Genomic DNA, 18004 nt, shown 5'->3' on the forward strand with positions numbered 1-18004 from the left:
CAGCATTTCATGAATTAGATTCACAGTCTATGCATTAGTGTGTTGTGTGCTGGCAAGTACCTACACGAACAGGCTTGCTGCAAGACGCCACGAGATACACGACAACAAAAAGTGTGACTGGGTTGAAGAGGGCACTCGGTGTGAGAGCTGGATCTTGATCATTGTGGGTCCAAATCAAAATAATTCGGATTAGTTTCACTCTGGAAATGCAGCTTGTTTTGTAAACACACTTGAAAATAAACAATAACAAATAATTGTCTACATTCAAACCAGAAGTTTTCAAATTGAATCATACAGTTTGACACTTAAAAAAAGGACCATGTGATTCCAGGCCATTACCATACAATATAAACACTAATGCAATATTAACTTGAGCCCATCACAGACAATGCCAAGTGAGCATTCATTCAGTGCACACTTTTGAATCCAGAGATTAAACTACATTATTACTAAACAATAAGGTGAACACTGAACTGAAGTACTGCAGGCAGGATGCTTACTGTAAAATCACTTTGTAGAAAACTGTAATAACTGGAAAACCAAGAAAAGAAAATATATCAAAGAACACTTTGATGGGCAATAACAGAAAGATCAGCACAAACATTAAATGAACATACATTTAAATGAGCTGTAACTTGTAAAAACTCTGGGATACATGGTCTTCGGCCTTACCGAGACCAGATCAGAAAATGTCGAAATGATTCACGTGGTGCGTTATCTCATCACAACCTTAGTTATCATGGAGGAACGCCATTGATATGGAGATGCAACATCTCTGTAGCTGCTCATGTCAACACTGGCTCAGTTTGAAAACGCAGCAATTCTCATGTATATGATAAATATTCTACATTAGGTTGGATGGCACTTCGAGCCCACAAAACATTAGACAACACTAAGTGAGTTCTGCAGAGTGTGGCAGGCTCAAAGCCTTTAGCAATTCTTACAGAAATATCAGCTGGATTTATGTAATATTGCATGTTCATGTATGATATGGTGGCTTTCACCGTGAGGCTCTGGAATGAAGTGAGACTAATGACATTCAGAAATGTACATTTTGGGTCAAAGATTGTCTTATTCAATTTAAATCTAAACCTTATGTTGTTGTTTTTTTGACATTTATATTTTGAAATATTGTTTACTGTATGGTACTGTAAACATGAAAGTATCTGCTTTAGACTCTGATGGTCAATAAAGCTCCTTGCTATCACAAACGTGTACTTAGTCCTCATAGGACTACTCTACCAAACAATGGTCCTTCAGTATAAGGGGGAAAAGTCCCGTTCACATGTTAAAGGGTCAGAAACTTTGTGGATGAACTGAAGCTTAAGCTCTGGGTATACAATAAGGCGCCAAAACCAACATGGTAATGGAGGGTGAGAGATTCAATCTGTCGTGTTGCCTATTAGTCACACTGGGCAGAGTGCAACGGGATGACAAATTTGCAGCCAAAAGGAGAAAGATACTTAATTCCCACTTCCTGGAACACCTGTCGAGGGATACCAATGTCACACAGGTAAATACTGCCAGCCCCTTCAGCCAGGGGAAGGGGGAGACAAAGAGAGAGGGACCACTTGGCCTCGACTGCCTGACCCTGTCCACTAGCAGGAGGGTCTAAGTTGAGCACTGGCGCTCGATTCTGGTTCGCCCAGTCAGCCGCTGCTCGGTGCCACGGCTGATCCATCAGGAATGTGTTCTCATGGCAGTCCAGGCAGTTAATGATGAGGTCCACTGGGGTGTCTGGAAGGTCTGTGAAATCAGAGAGAAACAAATTCTCAACATATACTGCTTGGACCACCTCTAATGCAAAATGTACAAATGAATAGCAGAAAAATGTGCCGACCTTTGATACTTGACACTTGTTTGCCACCAGTTTTGTTAAAGAGTGTGAGCTCACTCGCCACTGATTCAAGCATCTTGACAAAATTCGGGAGAAAGAGGATGACTTCCACTTCATGGTTGGCCAGGTGACGACCACAGCTGATGCCCTGAGCTCCCTGAACATGAGGGCCACACAGCAGAGCCACGGTGGGACGCTGGTGTAAGTTTTTTGGAGTAAATCTGGGAAATAAATAAAGAAGAAGTTCATTTACAAAATGTTATGCTCTTCCTGCAATGTTTACCATTAACCTGTTACACAGCTGTTTGGGCTGAAGAAAAGGCACTGTACTAAGAACCAAATGCAAGATAAAACTATGTGGGGGAGAAAACCATATTTTATTTTTTAGATAAGTGAATGTTCCTTTTCTTTTCAGAAAACTCCACTGTGACCTACTTGTTCAAAATACATCAACGCTAAAAGAAACATTCAAATATCATTCCCATTTTAATGCGTGATAATGTACCTTTCCAACACTTCACCAGTGTAAACATGCAACTCAGTTCTATGAAAAAAACAGTGCTGTGAAGAAAGATATCTATTCTTAATGTATTCCCTTTAATTGGATACCATGACATCAGACTATAATATCTATCAAAATAATCACTACCATCTTACCTATTGGGCCCACCCAGCAATGTTAGTGCCATCTGACTTGCACACACTCCAGTCATCTCCAGTCTTCGCTCCAGTGAGAGACCAAGGCGCTCAGCAACTGACAACAGTCTCTTGTGTAATTCATAGGTTATACTGGGTACAACAAGCCCAGAGTCTGTATGGAAGAAAAAAGGAAACAAGTTAGTGTCTGCTTCAGATGATCTGAACACCCTACTTTTTTTGTCACTACAGCTACTCTTACCAGTGCAGTACTCCTTAGCCCCAGGCTGCGGTACGGTGATCTGTCTGTACACAATAGGTTTGGTTTCCAGAATGTTTTCATCATGACGATACCTCGAGGGCGTCTGCTCTTGAGGTGTCCCACGTGACCTTGCCCCGTTACGCCGCTCTGTTGTGTCTATTTCTGAGAAAACTGCTGCTTTGTCAAAAAGAGCCAAGTTTCCTTCGAAATCAAAGTCTGTATCCAGCCCGTCATCCATGGCATCCCCGAAACACTCGTCGTCTCTGTATTTCATCTGACCATTCTTCACGCCGTTCTTTTTTGGGGTCACTTGGTTAACCCCTTTACTGCTAGAAGACCCTGTTAAGAAAAATAAACAACATCAACACTTTGACAATGACCTACATATATATCGTTTTTAGCCGACTGAGGTTCTACCTCACACTTACAGGAGTTGTGTCTTCGACGGAATCCCTTCGGCTGACCTGGAACATCCAGATGGCGTTCTCCGTAGCTTTTCGAGCAGTGCTGAGGAGAGTTGAGTTTCTCCACAGACCGAGGGTCGCCTTTCGGGACTGCAACCGGGGCACTGCTTACTTTTGTAGACATAGAAGAGCTGTTCCTACCATTGCTGATATCTAAAATCTTTAGTTCCTTTATATCAATGGCACTGAAGGAAAAAAAGGTACAAAAAAAAAGATCAGACGTGGTATTGAGTGAAACTAAGGCGGCTTTGTTCAGACTGCCTCACAAATCTGGTTTGAATCAGATTTGAAAGAATCAGATGACAGTTCAGACTGTCAACAAAAAAAAAAAATCAAGCCAAATACAATTTGGATGAGCTTTAAAACAACAACAAAAAAAATCAGATTTGGAGGTGCAATGTGAACAAGGCCTTAGAGTAAAAAAGCACAGCCAATGAGCCATTCATAATTGGTAATTACCTGAATGTGACTTCAGGAACAGGGCACTTGACTCCATTATGAAATGGTTGTCTTAAGGAGATGGTTTGGCTGGACTGGTCCACAGACACCACCTCTCCCTGATAGACTCCCAGTGTTGGCCCACAATTTATTGACACCAAACTACCCAACCAATCCGCAGCCATGACTGCAACATATAAATAAATAATAAGAACACAATACGATCACAAATCAGAAGAACTTCATAGTAACTACAAACTTTGTTTTTAAAAATTCATAAAACCACTTTCTAAGAATAAGACTTCAGTAACATACTCCTCCATGTTAGCAGATAGTTAGGCTAGCTGACGACGTTAGATGAAGCTAGATTTCATTTTAGGAAGCAAACGCGATATGTGAACAACACCTGGGTTTTTGTACCTTTTTTTGTAATCACTGTAAATGACGCTACTTTCAATCCCTTGAATGAATGTGAGGTCAATCGCTGACAGGAAAAGAAACACAAAAACGTTTCTGTCATGAACAGTTAGCTTTTAAATGTTCAAAAGCTGCTGCGAGCTTCATCAGGATGACCACGTCCGGCTTCCGCTATGACGATATTTATTCTCTACAAAATAAGAGCTTTAAAAGTTAAGAAGGATTTTGCACAATATGAAGCAGAGCGAAGTCTGACATGCTGTGATTAATACAGTCATATAAATCTAAACGAAACAGGCTATCAGAATGTACCTTTATATATATATATATATATATATATATATATATATATATATATATATATATATATATATATATATATATATATAAACGTAAACGTTATGAAACAGACTAAAATTAATACCAATGCCTCTTCATGACGTGGAGAGCAAAGTAGATTATCAGTGAGAAGACTTGGCTATTTCTTAATAGTTATTTTGTAAAAGACAAGATCAACAAAGACCTTAAAGGTACCACTTTGTCCACACCTGTCGTTGATATTAAAATATTGTTTGAAAGATTGAGCTAAATAATGATCATATCCACCATGTCTGGCATATATGCTAAGAAATTACTTTGTGTTTAGTCAGTACCATGCAGTATTTCACACAGAGCTGATGAATATTTGGACGCTTACATAGACCTGTTGTTATTTGACAATTCATCTGATGAATCTTGTACCTGGGGTAGGCTAATAATAAATTCCTCGTAAACCGCCTATCAAAGAACATAAATGCAAAGCATATTTCTCTATTAGTGCCCACAAGCAATAATAATCAAACCTGACACATTGACTGTCATTTATTATAAATCAGAGGCTTACTCAGTTTGTTATCATAACTGTTTAGGAAATGTTCTGAACAACTCCTGTCAACCAACAGCCAGTTCGCAGATCTAATGAGATCATGTGGAGACTATCCCAGAAGTGTGAGCAAATGACGCACCCACCCCCTGTGTACATGGGTTACCATGGATACCCAGTTCAAGGGCTGTGCACTGAAAAGCTTGTAATCAAAGCTGTGTGAGGCTTACAAGAAGATTAAGTGTGCATTGTCAGTGGACAGAGAGGGTCTCTAAAGCGAGGTACTGTAAGATATATGTGACATTTTCTCCAGCTATATTACCCCTTTTATACATTTGATCAGAAATGCTTGTTTTTAAATATGGAGGATGATGTAATTAACTAATAAGAATAAATGATGATGTTATTTCTCAAACACACTATAACGATCAAGTGGTGTTAAAATTGGTTGTTGATCATCAAGTAAGCAATGGGAATATATTACGCATGTACCAAGAATAGACAAACACGCCTGCAGCCACCTTTGTGTGACAATCTTCTTCTGTCGCTGGAGCATTGGATGTGATAAGGATTCAAAACTCACCCTTGCAAAGAGAAGACAAAGCTAAGATCAAGGTGGACAGTCATAATGTTCAGGTCCTCATGCAGGAGCTCGAATCCTTTTTCTCTCACGGATCTCGACATGTGGGACAACAGATCTCAATTTACAGCCCAGGTAAGACTCAGTTATAACTTTTTCCTTGGAGAACAGGTTGATCAGAAGTTAGTTTAAAAAGTTTGTGTTTTTTCTCATAGACCTCTTCATGGTGTGGACTAGCAGCTGTCTCTGGGACTGGGTGTCTGTCCAAAGTCAACACAAGGTAAGAGACACTTGTAAAGTTTTTAAGCGACCAAGACTCAATCATTTTCATTTCCAAGTAAAGGATGTTTAAACTCTGCTTGACTATAGCACATGTGGGAGCACTGGTGGCTTCAGACAGAATGACCCAGGTCTAAGGAAGTGGCAGTCATTGTCCCATCTGGAGGCCGCAACACGACCCTTTCCTCCGTCTCCAGGAGATGAACTGAGGGCCGCCAGAGGTGAATGTAGCTTACGAGAGATAGAAGCAGGACGATGGATGCAGGATGTTCATGAGTGTCTGGACACCCAGCTGAGGAACAGAAAATCACAACTAATCTACAATAAAACTACCACACAGCTCCTTGACATGAAACACAAGGTATGTTAACAAATGCACATTTAAATGTCTATAAAAAAACACATGTACTACATTTATGCGCTTGAATAGATTTATTGCCTCTGTTAAGTGGTTTTGTTATGTATATCATTTGCACACACAATTTCCTACTATTTTTTTTTACCGATGTATTAAACAGCAGCTCTCAGAGGCAACAACTGCTTTCAGTCTGGAGAAGGAGGCAGCTAAATTTTCCCGAAGAGGAGAGCTTCACGAAAAGTAAGTCCAGTGCATAACATGGGAAAAGGAACACTTGAATGACTTAAGACAAGACTGGAATTCCTCCTCCTGTTCACTCTCAAGGGTCCTAGAGCTGGAGAAGGAGCTGTTTCAAAGGAGATCTAGTTTGGGCAGAGGAAACACTGATAACCCAAATCCTGTCTCACATAGTAAGACTTTACCATCAAGTGAAGAAGATTTGAGCTGGCAGGTGTGTAAGCTTTGAATATAGATTTTTGATCCATAGACTATATTTTTATGCATATGTGTCTCTCAACAAATATTTGAAAACATGGATTTCAGGAGAGTCACAAGGTTGACACAGAACTGCACAAACTGAGGGAGGCTCTGAGAGAAGCAGAGGCGAGAGCGAAGACACAAGAAGAAGAACGAAACCAGGCCCTCCAGAAACTACAGACTTCCACAGAGGTCAGTGGAAAAAAAAGAGTTAAATCCCTATATTTTCTGTTGATGCCTTTCTACGAGATCCCAAAGTTACACTGCCTGCTGTAATAAGGTTGTCTTTTTATTCTTGTCAATTATTTTCTTTGTCTGTAGACACAGAGGACGCTGCTGAATCAAATTAACGAGATAAACCAGATGCTCAGCCACACGAGACATAACCACTCTGAAATACAAGAACAGCTGAGTGAAGCTAACAATAAGATCAGTCAAGCATGCCTGGTTAGTTTCTTAAATGATTCAGTTCAACCTTTTCCCTTACCGAATTTTATGAAGACAGTTACAGCTTACAAATGCATTTCTTCTTAGGAAAAAGCTATCTTGTCAACGCAAGTGATAAAGCTGGAGGATAATATTAAAGACCTGAAGAGCAAATTGGTAAAGAATCTGTGTGACAAACTGATCCAGGTAGCAAATAGTCTTTAACCACAAAAGTTGAGGTTTATACATTTGTGTCTGTCCCCCTGCACTCCATCAGAGGAACCAGGTCCTGGAGCTGCAGCTGAAAAGATCCCAAGAGTATTCGGATGGATGTGAGGATACTGAGTCAAAAAACAACAAACAGGATCAGAAAACAGTTGGGATGGCAGAAGAATCAAAAACACTCAAAGAGGTGGAAAACTTTGTCAAATATTGAAGTTATCATTTTGTGTAGGTCTTTGTTAAATTATCTCTGTTGTGTCTCCACCAGGTGAATGGAAAGCTAATTCATGAGCTTGAAGTGACGAAGCAAAAACTGATAACATCACAGTGTCAGCTACAGGAGATAACAGCAGAGAGGGACATGTTCTCTAAACTGATTGCAGAAATGAAGGAAGAACATTCTCAGCATATCAAGGACAAAGATGAGTTGATCAGTAAACTGAACCAAGGTGGACATGAGGCACTAACAGAAATGAAAGACAAGTGTGGCCAGCTGAGGTGAGAGAAATTAGACTTGGAAAGTTAGCTTTCAGTATAAACTATATGCATGTTCTTTAATTTCTCTGACTTTACTGAAACACTCAAACTATTCTTCCAGAAAGTCTGTGGAAGTTTTGGAATCAGAGAAACTGAAATTGCAGGATGAGTGTTTGCAATTAATGGCAGAGGTCCAAAAGAAAGAGGAGACACTACACCTGCAGGAGGAAGAGTTTCAGAAACAAGATGTAGCGAGAGTCCAAACCATGGAGGAACTGAAAGCTGTGGCCTCACATTGGACTGAGAAATGGCAGAAGGCTGCTTTGTCACTGCAGGCCACACAGGAGGAGCTCGAGGAACTCAAAAAGAGCAACTTCAGAAATGGGGTAAGCCTTACAACTCCGTAATAAATACTTCATTTACTGTATGACATTGCATTGCAAGAGAGACAAGTGAGCCATATTGGCTCCACTTAGATGATCTTATTGTTGGATTAAATTAGTCATTTCACCTTGTGTTTTTGTTTAAGGAATCTTAGGGTTAAAAATTAAGGTTCATCTCTTATTTTCTATATTCACATTTTTCAGAAGTATTAAAGGGATGAAATACAGCAAAAAAATTGTAGAAAAAACATAAAATGCAAATCTATTTAAAATTGTTAAAAGTCATTATACAGTAAATGAAATTATAGCACAAATAAAACACAAGTAACACCCTGTAATGCACCGCATCTGTGGCAAATCAGTCCTCTAATAGTAAAATATAACAGTGAATGAGAATGAAACATTTACATCCAGATTGAAAGAAAGTTGGGTATCAACCTTGACTTTCCACTTTATGCTTTTTAATAGAGGGAATCTGAGTCATTGCTGAGGCTTGAGCTTGAGACATGCAGACAAGAACTGGAGTTGGAAAGAAGCAGGAATCAGCTGCTGACTCACATACATAAAGGTAATGACATATACAGTGTTTTCTTTAAGTTGTACTCTAACTGATATAGGTTAAAGGCAGCTGTAAATAATATCAAAAGGGTTTCTGCAAAAACAAAAAAAACAGCAGATCTCCCCTTTTTAAAAATTATTCTTTAAACACCAGGGGGCGTTAAACGGCCCTGACTTTGTTTTCCAGGTGGCAAAGCAGTGTGGGATCAGGATACAGATACAGTGACAGAGTGAGCAGATTTTGATGAGATTATCATTTTTAAAATGCACTATCAGCAAATTCTACGGATGAAATTCTGTAGTCTGTGTCTCTTATCATGTCCTCTGTCTGTGTATCAGCTTATCACAATCCTCTTTGTTATGTGAGCCACCATCAGACTCCAAGACGAGCAAAAACAGAACCCCTCAGGTAACAAAATGTTACTCCCTTAAATAGAAACTGATGTAATGCAATATACTGCATACATAGAAGTTTGTTTGTTTTTTTAACATGTATTTAAATACAATATTTTCTGCATAGAATGCTGACAGCAACTTTCATGCTTGATAGGTGCATACACAGAGTAATCAGAGGGTGGCCAACGCAGAGGAGGACGTAAGAGAAAAGTAAGCGTCTTTGAAAGACAGAGAGAACTGTTTCAAAGACAGAGAGGTGAAAGTGTAACAGGTTTGATTTTGTACTTTGGTAGGGAGGATGCTTCGAAGAGTGTAGAGGGGCTGAGAGAGACAGAACTGAATATGGCTCTAAAGCTTTCTCCTCTGGAGGTAAAGGTGAAATTGCAGAAAACATGACGTGTTTTGAAGTTACTGGAAGATGCCTGTGTTGGTGAGGATTATGAACATAATAAGTATCAGAGTGCTTGTCTTTAGGTTAAAGACGAGCACTCATCTTGTGAAGACAAGAGGGACACAACTGTTGGTTCAGTTAATCCAGAAACAGACCAACAGAGGAGGATGGTCAATGAGCAGGTATGTGTGCAGTGTGTGATGCTAAGATTGCTGTTCATCTTTTAAATACAGCTACCAGGTTCTATCAGTGTGTTGGTCGACTATGTGTTTAGACTAAAACATAAGCATTTAGGGATTGACCATGATACTGAATAGAGGTAAAACTCCTCAGAAGGGACTTTATACTCATAGCCTACTCTTTCTAAAATCTAAAAAGTATAAACGTAATGTAAAATAACGTGTTAGTATTTTCATTACACCAAAGCTCGCCGTGCCTGAGTGCCTTGTACGACTGCTAATGTGTCTAATCCAACAGGCTGTATTTATCTGATTAATTTGCAGTTAAAGAATCTGTTTAAAGAGCGAGAAGCTAGGGAGCTGCAAACAGTTGACAACAATCCAGGAGCAGCTCTGACAGAGGCCCCATCCCTACAGGACCAGTCCCACACGTCCAAAGCCATGAGGGTAAGACGCATAACTAATTCTATAAAGTGAGTGTAGGAGAGTAATCGAGAAACAAAGGACGCCATTCAATAGATAAAATCTACAATGAACAGGCCTTGTTTTTGAATGTTCTTTTAGAAAACGGGGGGCAGGAGGATCTGGGCACAGGACTCAGGTTTGCTGCCTGTGTTTGAGGAGGATGAAGAGAGCTGTGAATGTTCAGGAGGGGAGGAGGCGAAGCCAAGTGAAATGGCTGCTGAGGTAAACTTCCACAACCAATGCTAAAAAAGTAAATGTCATAAATGACACAGAGTTACATGGTTGCTAAGTCAAACATACAGTCTCAACAGTTTTTATATCTATGTGGTCAACTTGTTATTGTGTCCTAACTTAACTTTCAAGAGCAACAGCTAAAAGACTAAAAGGTCAATGCAAAATCCCAAGCACCAACACCACTGAGAAAACTGTGTTCACATTTCCATGCTCATCTGTTATTACAGATGTTGATGTTGCATCTGCATTTCATGCAAATTAATACCATAAATAGCATAATCTTTGCATGCAGATTATATCATAAAATCAACAGAGCTAGCTGCACATTTACTCATTACTTATTCTCACACACATATGTGCAGACTAATCCCAGCTTCTGCGTTAATCAAAGAGCATACTGCACAAATGGAGGGCTTTCTATATCGAAACATAATTCAGCTACAATCTCAAATGACTCTTTCTACTCTGTAAATAATCCGATTGCTGAAGATGAACACATCTGACTTAACTATAACAGAAAGAGTTAATTTTACAGTCTGAGAAAAGAGAAATAGTCAATGATTCAAGGTGTTAAAGTTTGTCCCAAAGTCATTGAGCACTCTTATGAGTATTGAGTGACTTTTACTTTTGAAAATACATTAGAAAGTCAAAATTTTGTTCCACTAAAAGCTATAAAAATGTTAAACAGGGCATTTCCTTTTTAGTTAGAATCAGAAATGACACATTTGACTGACATCTATATTTTTTATTATAACAATATGGACAGAAATAGTCTTTTAAAGCATTAATTCAAAGAAAGTATAATAAATATATATGCAAAGAAGGTCGATAGTCCCCACTATGAAATTAAAATGAGAGAATTTAAAACTATCTGTCCTCTGCCAGATGTCTGATCACACTGTGGATGCAGGAATCATCACTCTGAAGGCAAAACATGAGAATCTTCTGCGAGGTGAAGTTATGTGTGAATCAGTATAATAATCACTAGTTTAGACGTGCTGTGATCTGTGCTGTGTTTATAGTTTATCAAAAACTTCTCCACAAATGTCTGACAGAATAAAATAATGCATAGCATTATTTATTTAAATAACCTGCTCTTCACTAAAAGTGAATACGTCCCTTATCGCAGATCTTTTGCCCTCTCTTTTCCTTTGCTTTCTATCTTTTGCATGTATACTTTTATGGAATATATTTGACATTTCTAAATATAATGCTCTGGTAATTATTTCTATCTTGATTTGGCAGCCTTAAAAAGCAAGCAACCAGCCCATACTTGTCCTCAAGCTGCAGAAAATCCCAACAGGACTCCAGATGTGGAAGTGGCAGACATACCAAACAATTCAGATGAAAACAACCTGAAAAAGAAGAGACCAGACCCCGTCTACCCTGATGGAATATTCCAAGCTGAGCTTGTTGATATCTGTAGCCCTGATGAAGACGAAGAGGAGGGAGTGGACAATGAGGTGTTTTGTTAAGACTTGTGCACTCAATGCTTGCTTTGCAGGAACACTGACCATTATTGCAAGAGGATCATTATAAATGTTAGTGCCTTAAAGCTGATACAGTAGGCTATGGATTAACTCACGTAAAATGAAATGACTCTTTTACTGCAAAAGTTTATCTAAGGTGGTGCTTTGTGGATGTTAATCTAAACATACGTTAAAAGAATTGTACTTTTTTGTTTCTTCTTACAAACATTATCAGTGTTAATAAAAGTCAACAAGCTCTGTTTTATTTCATGTGACATGATGTGATTTCAAAATGTGCATGAAATATTTTAAACTTATGTCAAAGTCCTGTGAAATTACAGATGTGAGAATACAAAGTATCGCATGTTACTCATACATCAAATCAATGACAGTGCATTAAAGTCACAGGCAGTGATTAATCACTTAACTCTGGAGTATTTAGAGATTAATAACAAATGGCTATTTATTTTTCACGAGGTTGTTACTTGGAGAGAGATTGACTATTTGTATGAAATCAACAATGAACAATTCATGCAGTACTTACCTATGGCAACAATCACAGGTTGGTGTATTAAAATAAGGCCTTTGTAAAGATGTAGTTGCTCAGTGTTTAAGCCTAACACTGACATTAGGCCTGCAGTGTCAGTAAACATAATATTCCATTCACAAAGCGAAGCACCAGTGTATCTCACATATATATACAGTATATATTCTGAGTTCAGACAGCACTCAGAACATCTAACCACTTCACAGTTCTTTCAGCACTCGTGTCAGAGCTCTAAAGCAGCTCTGGTTGCACAGTGTGCCAGCGAGCCTGCTCCACCTGCAGGGTGCACATGTCCCTCCAGTGAGCTCGTCCTGCATCTGCAGACCGGGGACCAATCAGCACTCGACCAATGACATTCTCTTCTGAGAGGACCTGATTCTGTCACGTGACAGGAACAAAAATATCAATCTAAATGGTCAATACATGTTTTTTATTCCTTGCTCGTGAGCTCAAAAAGTGAAGTTTACCTGCATGATCAGGAACTCCAACATGAGCGGCAGCTGACAGATGTCTCCTGGAGGGAGGTCAAAGTGGAAAGAAGCGTTCCAAACAGTGAAGGAGGCTGCTTTTGTTTCTCTGCTGCTGATAACAACTCCTTCGTGGTACAGATTAATCACAACCCGGTACTCTGTGCAGAAAGAAAAAAGTTTATTGTAGAATTTACAGTGAAAATAAAAAAGTAAGAGTCCATGTTTGCTAAATCACAAAATAACACAGTCAGTTGCCGGAGGACATTAAATGAAGTGTGATCATTAAACAGAAATCATATGAAGAAGTAGCCAGGAGATAGGTTGATATGCAACAAATCAAAATATAATTGTTGGTTATTCAGTTTTAAATACGTATCTTCTTTCTAAAGCTGCAAACCTCACACCGGGAAGCAACGATTTATAACCCAAAAGCATACAACATTAATAACTAAAACACATGGACCAAAAGAGTTGGTCAAAATATTTGCATATACTGTATTGTCCAAGAAGAAACTTAAATGAAACCAGACTGAGCACCTCTTCTCCCGAGTATATGCTCAAGAAAAACATGGACCTAGAAGTTAAAAAGTAATCAAATTGACTTTTGTCTATTTTGTAGTCCAAATATCCAGTATGTGAAAAAATACTTCACAATCTGTTATAAAACAAGAAGAGATTATCCCAGCAGATGTGTATGACATACTGTACATGAAATGGATATAACATGAAATAGCCTTGCTGTTGTTAGTCTGCAATGAAAAAAAAATCATGTTTAGAAAGACAGACTAATGCAAACAAAGATTAGATCTGTCAGAAGAGAGAGTCAGAGGAGATTGAAACATTTTTTTTTTCCTGAGGATTGTGGATAGTGAAGGATTAAATCACAATGTCATTACAAAAGGGATGATCTCCTGCTGCATTCTCTCCCTCTAAGACATGATTTAATCCCCTAAACATTAAAAGCAAACATAGGGAATTACTTTACCTCTGCCCCTGTATGGCAAGTGTCCCACGCATGTTTATATAATGCCTTCATGCATGATGTCCTCATGGGACATATTTTTAAAAATGTTAATAAATACTGGACCTGTTGCTGCCGAAGTGTGAAAGAGATCATCCAGGTTGTCTGCTCTGAGGACTGTGGTTTTGATACGATGGGTCGGAGCCTGATACTGTAGCAAAATGAAGATCTGTGGAGGACAGTTAAGCCCCTTACAAACCAGAGCATCCTGGGGGATCAGACTCTGGAGTAATAGGGCACAAGTTCAAACAGCAGAGATCAGCGGGAAATACAGCTTGGGTGTTTGCAAAGAGAACAAAAAAACACAGTTTTAGAAAGGGAAATCTAGTTTAATTCTACTGACTGCAGAGATCACACATCTGTGTGTAAAAAGAAACAAGAATGAAACAAAACAAGATCAGCCAACAAACAGATTTTGCTTAATTACTCTTTTTTTATTCATACAGCAGGCAGTTATGTGTCCCAAATCCCAGGAAGTTTTTTGTTTTGTTTTTTACCTCGAATTGCAGTGAAGTTAAACTCAAGTTCAAAAATGATGTATATGAGGGTAAAAACGAACCTGGAAATGTTAGATTGTTTCCTAACTGGTTACGCCTTTTGGTAGCTAGTTAGAAAGAAGTAAGTAAGAAAAATATACAAATTCATAAAAACTCTTACCCTTTTTAGGTTCCACTTTTTGGAATTAAGATCTTTGCTGAAGTGAAAAAGCTGCTCATTTCTCCAGTCTCTTCCCCCACAGTCGACCTCCACTTCACCCAGTGTGGTGCCTCTCAGGCTGGGAGGTTCCCGTGTGTATACAGCTATTCTCAACACACACCTCTGGAGCTCTTTCTCTGAGCTCACCTTCAAAAGCATCAGCAGGCTGTGACTCGTCAGGCTGCTGTGGATGGAGGCCTGTATAGGGCAGGGGTACAGAGGCAGCAGGCTGCCCAGCACAGACAGGTCCTCCAGTTTATGGGAAGTCCCAGTCAGGCTGGCGACGGTGACTGCCAGGGTTTGTTGCTCCAGAGAGAAGGCCATAGTGAAATGAAGGCAAGGTTTTGGTGATACTGGCTCATGGTAGCTGGCATTAGAGCCATAGTTCAGTGGAGCCAGTGGAGTCGGCCCTTCAGGCATAGAAGGAGACACGGCCTCCGGGCTGAAGAGCCTGCTGTGCTCATCATAAGATATACTTCCACTCACTGTGCAGCGTCTTTTTAGAGCCTTGCAGGTTTTAGCCAACAGTCCCAGTTTCGGAAAAGTAGGAAGAGAAGCATGGCTGTGATCTATGGGTTTATAAAGAGGAGCTGTCAGCGGTGGTGTGCTGAGGCGGCGCAGAGAAATAGAACACTTTGACTGCTCCTTGTGTTCAGAAGCAGCGCTGTTCAAGGGTGCCAGAGAGGGGATCTCACCCTGGGAAAAAGCAGGGCTGGTGAAAGTGGAGGGGTACTCAGGCAGGTCTCCATCAAGCTCCTTGTACTGCTGCCTGGGGACTGTTGTCACAGATGAGAGCGGTGGGCTCTGCGCAAAGGTCAAAGGTTCATCAGGAGCCGGTGCTGACGTCACAGTATTTTGGTCTTTTACACCACAGATCTGACCTTTCCTCCAGCACAGAATACATCCCAGGACCAAACACAGACAGAAAACAATCAATCCAACTAAAAGAAGGATTTGGAGGTGAACTGTAGACATAACAAAGAACAACAAGACTAATCAGATGACAAGAGTGTATACAAGCTATTACCCACGTTATTTTTCAATGTGACTGAAAGCACTGACCCTATGCTATCAGTTTACAACATTTCCAAGTCTGCATTTTTTTTTGCTGTAGTAATTTATCTTATCCATAAAGGCCGGGTGAAATAAACTTATTTCTGATCAGAAAAAAAGGTGGAGAACTTCTATAATCTTGATCATTACAAAACAGATCTTGACAGCAAAAATTGATTAAGGTATATTTTCACCTATCATTATTCACGATACATGGAAATCATTGCACAAAAATACAAATTTCACCCAACCACATTTGAAACATACATCTATCAAGAGCTGGAGTGTGGACAGAGGGAACAATTTAGCATTTAGTTATTTTAAATCACTTTCCGTTTACTTAGTAGCTTTTCATTGTTAAATGAGGACACAAGTGATGTGTTTTTAAGACCATACCTTCTAGTTGTTTGGTGAAGAGGACCTGCACCAGCAGCCAGAAGAAGAGGATGACCATGATGCCCTCAATCATCCCTTTACAGCAGAAGAGCAACACAGACTGCCATAGAGGCTGACCCGGGTACTCCTCGTCATGGTAAGGCATGGTGACAATCCAATGTTGCAGGTTGGTTAAATCCTATTTCAAAAGTTCTGCAAGAAGAAGCCCAAAAGTCCCTGAGATGTCATTTGCCTGACACAGGAAATCACATTTTGGCATTCAGTTCTGTAGAAATCTCCCCCATGTGCTTCTGCCTCATAGGATCAATAAAAGCAATAGTTGTGGGATCACTAAGGCACAAATAAACACAAACAATTAACATTACAGGTTTCAGGTTTGAGCAATGAAATTACTTAAAAATCAATACAAATCATTATATCCTTCTGACAAAGGATGAACCCCCAAGCACAAAATAAAGATTTATCTAAGTGAGCAGCTGCAGGTGTCTTTGTATATGAAAAGAAATCATTGCTGTCCTGACTTCCTGCAGACTGTTTATTCCGATCTTTGTCCCAGGACAGTGATCCCTTCATCTGTCACAGTGACATGAGTAGTATTATTTCTCCCAGACGGGTAGAACCGTGGGCGGGGATATCTACCTCATAATTCCTTTTAAATCATGCCTGCAGAATGTTTCTTCCGCAGGATCCAGATGCCAATCCAGCAGTGTGACTATAGAAGTAAACCCTGCAGCCCATCCCCCGCGTCCACTCTGTGACCCATGAGCTCTTATCTCCATTAGTACAGCTTCTGTCACAGGTCTGTTGAACATTTCAGGAATAAAGTCTAAGCACAGACATTTTCTTTAATTCCTGTTTTATGCATAGATTTTTATTTTCATATAATGTCAAGTATATATTTGTAAAAAAAACAATATAAAACACACCAGTTTAAAAAGAAACCTTAATGACTGTAATACCTAAACCAGGACAGGTCCTGTTAAGAATTAAGTTGTTCAATAATTCAGGGCGAAAACAGATACTATCACAATACACAATATTTTCATGTTATTTGATGCATGACAACACTGAATCTAAAAGTGTGTGTGACTTGTATAAAGAAGGGAATACTACCCTAATCAGGCCACTCTTTAGTTTTATTTTTCATTGAAGAGCTTTTGTAAATAGTATAGTTTATATTCTGCAATATTATGATGCACAACTGCTGTACATGTGTCAGCCCTGCAAGTGTCTGATAAGCTTAATGTACCGAACTTAAAACATACAACACAAATATTGTGAAATGTTTTTTTATTTTTTAAATAGCTCCTGTATTAGGATTTGTGTAAGTACTATATTATGTATTAATGTGTCTTTATAACTGATGCAAGATGTCTTTAGGTAGGATTAGAATATTATAGTTCATTAAGATGGTATGATCAGAGTTTAAAATCATTTTTTTCTTATAAAATCTTAATTTGCACCAGTGTTAGTAACATAAGCTGTAAAAAGTGTAATTCTTGAATAAATAATTACATTCTGCTATTGGTAATGAGGGCCCAAGGCCCATTAAAGTGCAGAGTTCCTATTGTTTTTAGTTTGAAAAAGAGTTTAACTAAGTGTCCATGCTTTCGTCCATTTTGCTCAACAAAACTTCCGCTTCACTAACATCAGGCTAAGTTAGTCAACCCACACGTCCCTCTCCCCAGCAACATTTTCCAGTATCCCTTGGGGGGTTCTTAGGCATTCCCAAGCCATATGTGATATATAATCCCTCCATCAGAGTCTTTCTACTCAGGGCTCTCCTCCCAGTTAGATGTGCCCAAAAAAACCTTCAAAAGGAGGCGTTCAGTAGGCATCTTAACCAGATGCTAAAAGAACCTTAACTGGCTCTTGTCAATGCAAGGGAGTAGCGGCGCCCAACAGCTCCTTAACCCTACCTCTAGGCTGAGTCCAGCCACACTCATGTGCGGAAACTCATTGCTTGTATCTGCGATCTCATTCTTCCAGTCACTACTCAAAGCTCATAACC

General features: G+C 39.4%; 4 protein-coding genes across 4 annotated transcripts; 2 read left to right on the forward strand and 2 right to left on the reverse strand.

Annotated features, from left to right (window-relative positions):
* Positions 1 to 42: 42 nt before the first annotated feature.
* edc3 (enhancer of mRNA decapping 3 homolog) lies at positions 43 to 4221 on the reverse strand. The gene is made up of 7 exons (XM_079345327.1): positions 4058 to 4221; positions 3659 to 3824; positions 3164 to 3384; positions 2736 to 3074; positions 2495 to 2648; positions 1841 to 2058; positions 43 to 1746 (listed from the first exon to the last, which is right to left on the reverse strand). The coding sequence occupies exons 1-7, from the start codon at positions 4155 to 4157 to the stop codon at positions 1403 to 1405; spliced, it is 1542 nt and encodes a 513-aa protein (XP_079201453.1). The 5' UTR covers positions 4158 to 4221; the 3' UTR covers positions 43 to 1402.
* A 926-nt stretch (positions 4222 to 5147) lies between these two features.
* On the forward strand, positions 5148 to 7144 carry LOC306825844 (uncharacterized protein; the record flags this gene model as incomplete). The annotated part of the gene is made up of 9 exons (XM_079346798.1): positions 5148 to 5197; positions 5565 to 5631; positions 5712 to 5776; positions 5866 to 6136; positions 6294 to 6373; positions 6458 to 6584; positions 6677 to 6802; positions 6932 to 7057; positions 7112 to 7144. Exons 2-9 carry the CDS (start codon positions 5599 to 5601, stop codon positions 7142 to 7144), a joined length of 861 nt encoding a protein of 286 aa, XP_079202924.1. The 5' UTR covers positions 5148 to 5197; positions 5565 to 5598.
* A 182-nt stretch (positions 7145 to 7326) lies between these two features.
* LOC306824921 (uncharacterized protein) lies at positions 7327 to 12075 on the forward strand. Its single transcript, XM_079345328.1, has 13 exons — positions 7327 to 7448; positions 7527 to 7756; positions 7857 to 8121; positions 8587 to 8686; positions 8864 to 8906; positions 9016 to 9085; positions 9227 to 9282; positions 9366 to 9441; positions 9547 to 9645; positions 9967 to 10089; positions 10207 to 10329; positions 11227 to 11293; positions 11587 to 12075. Exons 1-13 carry the CDS (start codon positions 7419 to 7421, stop codon positions 11814 to 11816), a joined length of 1512 nt encoding a protein of 503 aa, XP_079201454.1. The 5' UTR covers positions 7327 to 7418; the 3' UTR covers positions 11817 to 12075.
* Positions 12076 to 12521: 446 nt separating this feature from the next.
* On the reverse strand, positions 12522 to 16258 carry LOC306824917 (uncharacterized protein). The gene is made up of 5 exons (XM_079345324.1): positions 15994 to 16258; positions 14506 to 15509; positions 13915 to 14071; positions 12825 to 12985; positions 12522 to 12735 (listed from the first exon to the last, which is right to left on the reverse strand). The coding sequence occupies exons 1-5, from the start codon at positions 16136 to 16138 to the stop codon at positions 12589 to 12591; spliced, it is 1614 nt and encodes a 537-aa protein (XP_079201450.1). The 5' UTR covers positions 16139 to 16258; the 3' UTR covers positions 12522 to 12588.
* Between the last annotated feature and the right edge of the window lie 1746 nt (positions 16259 to 18004).

The sequence above is a fragment of the Symphodus melops genome, assembly GCF_947650265.1.
Source record: "Symphodus melops genome assembly, chromosome: 6".
Classification (NCBI taxonomy): domain Eukaryota; kingdom Metazoa; phylum Chordata; class Actinopteri; order Labriformes; family Labridae; genus Symphodus; species Symphodus melops.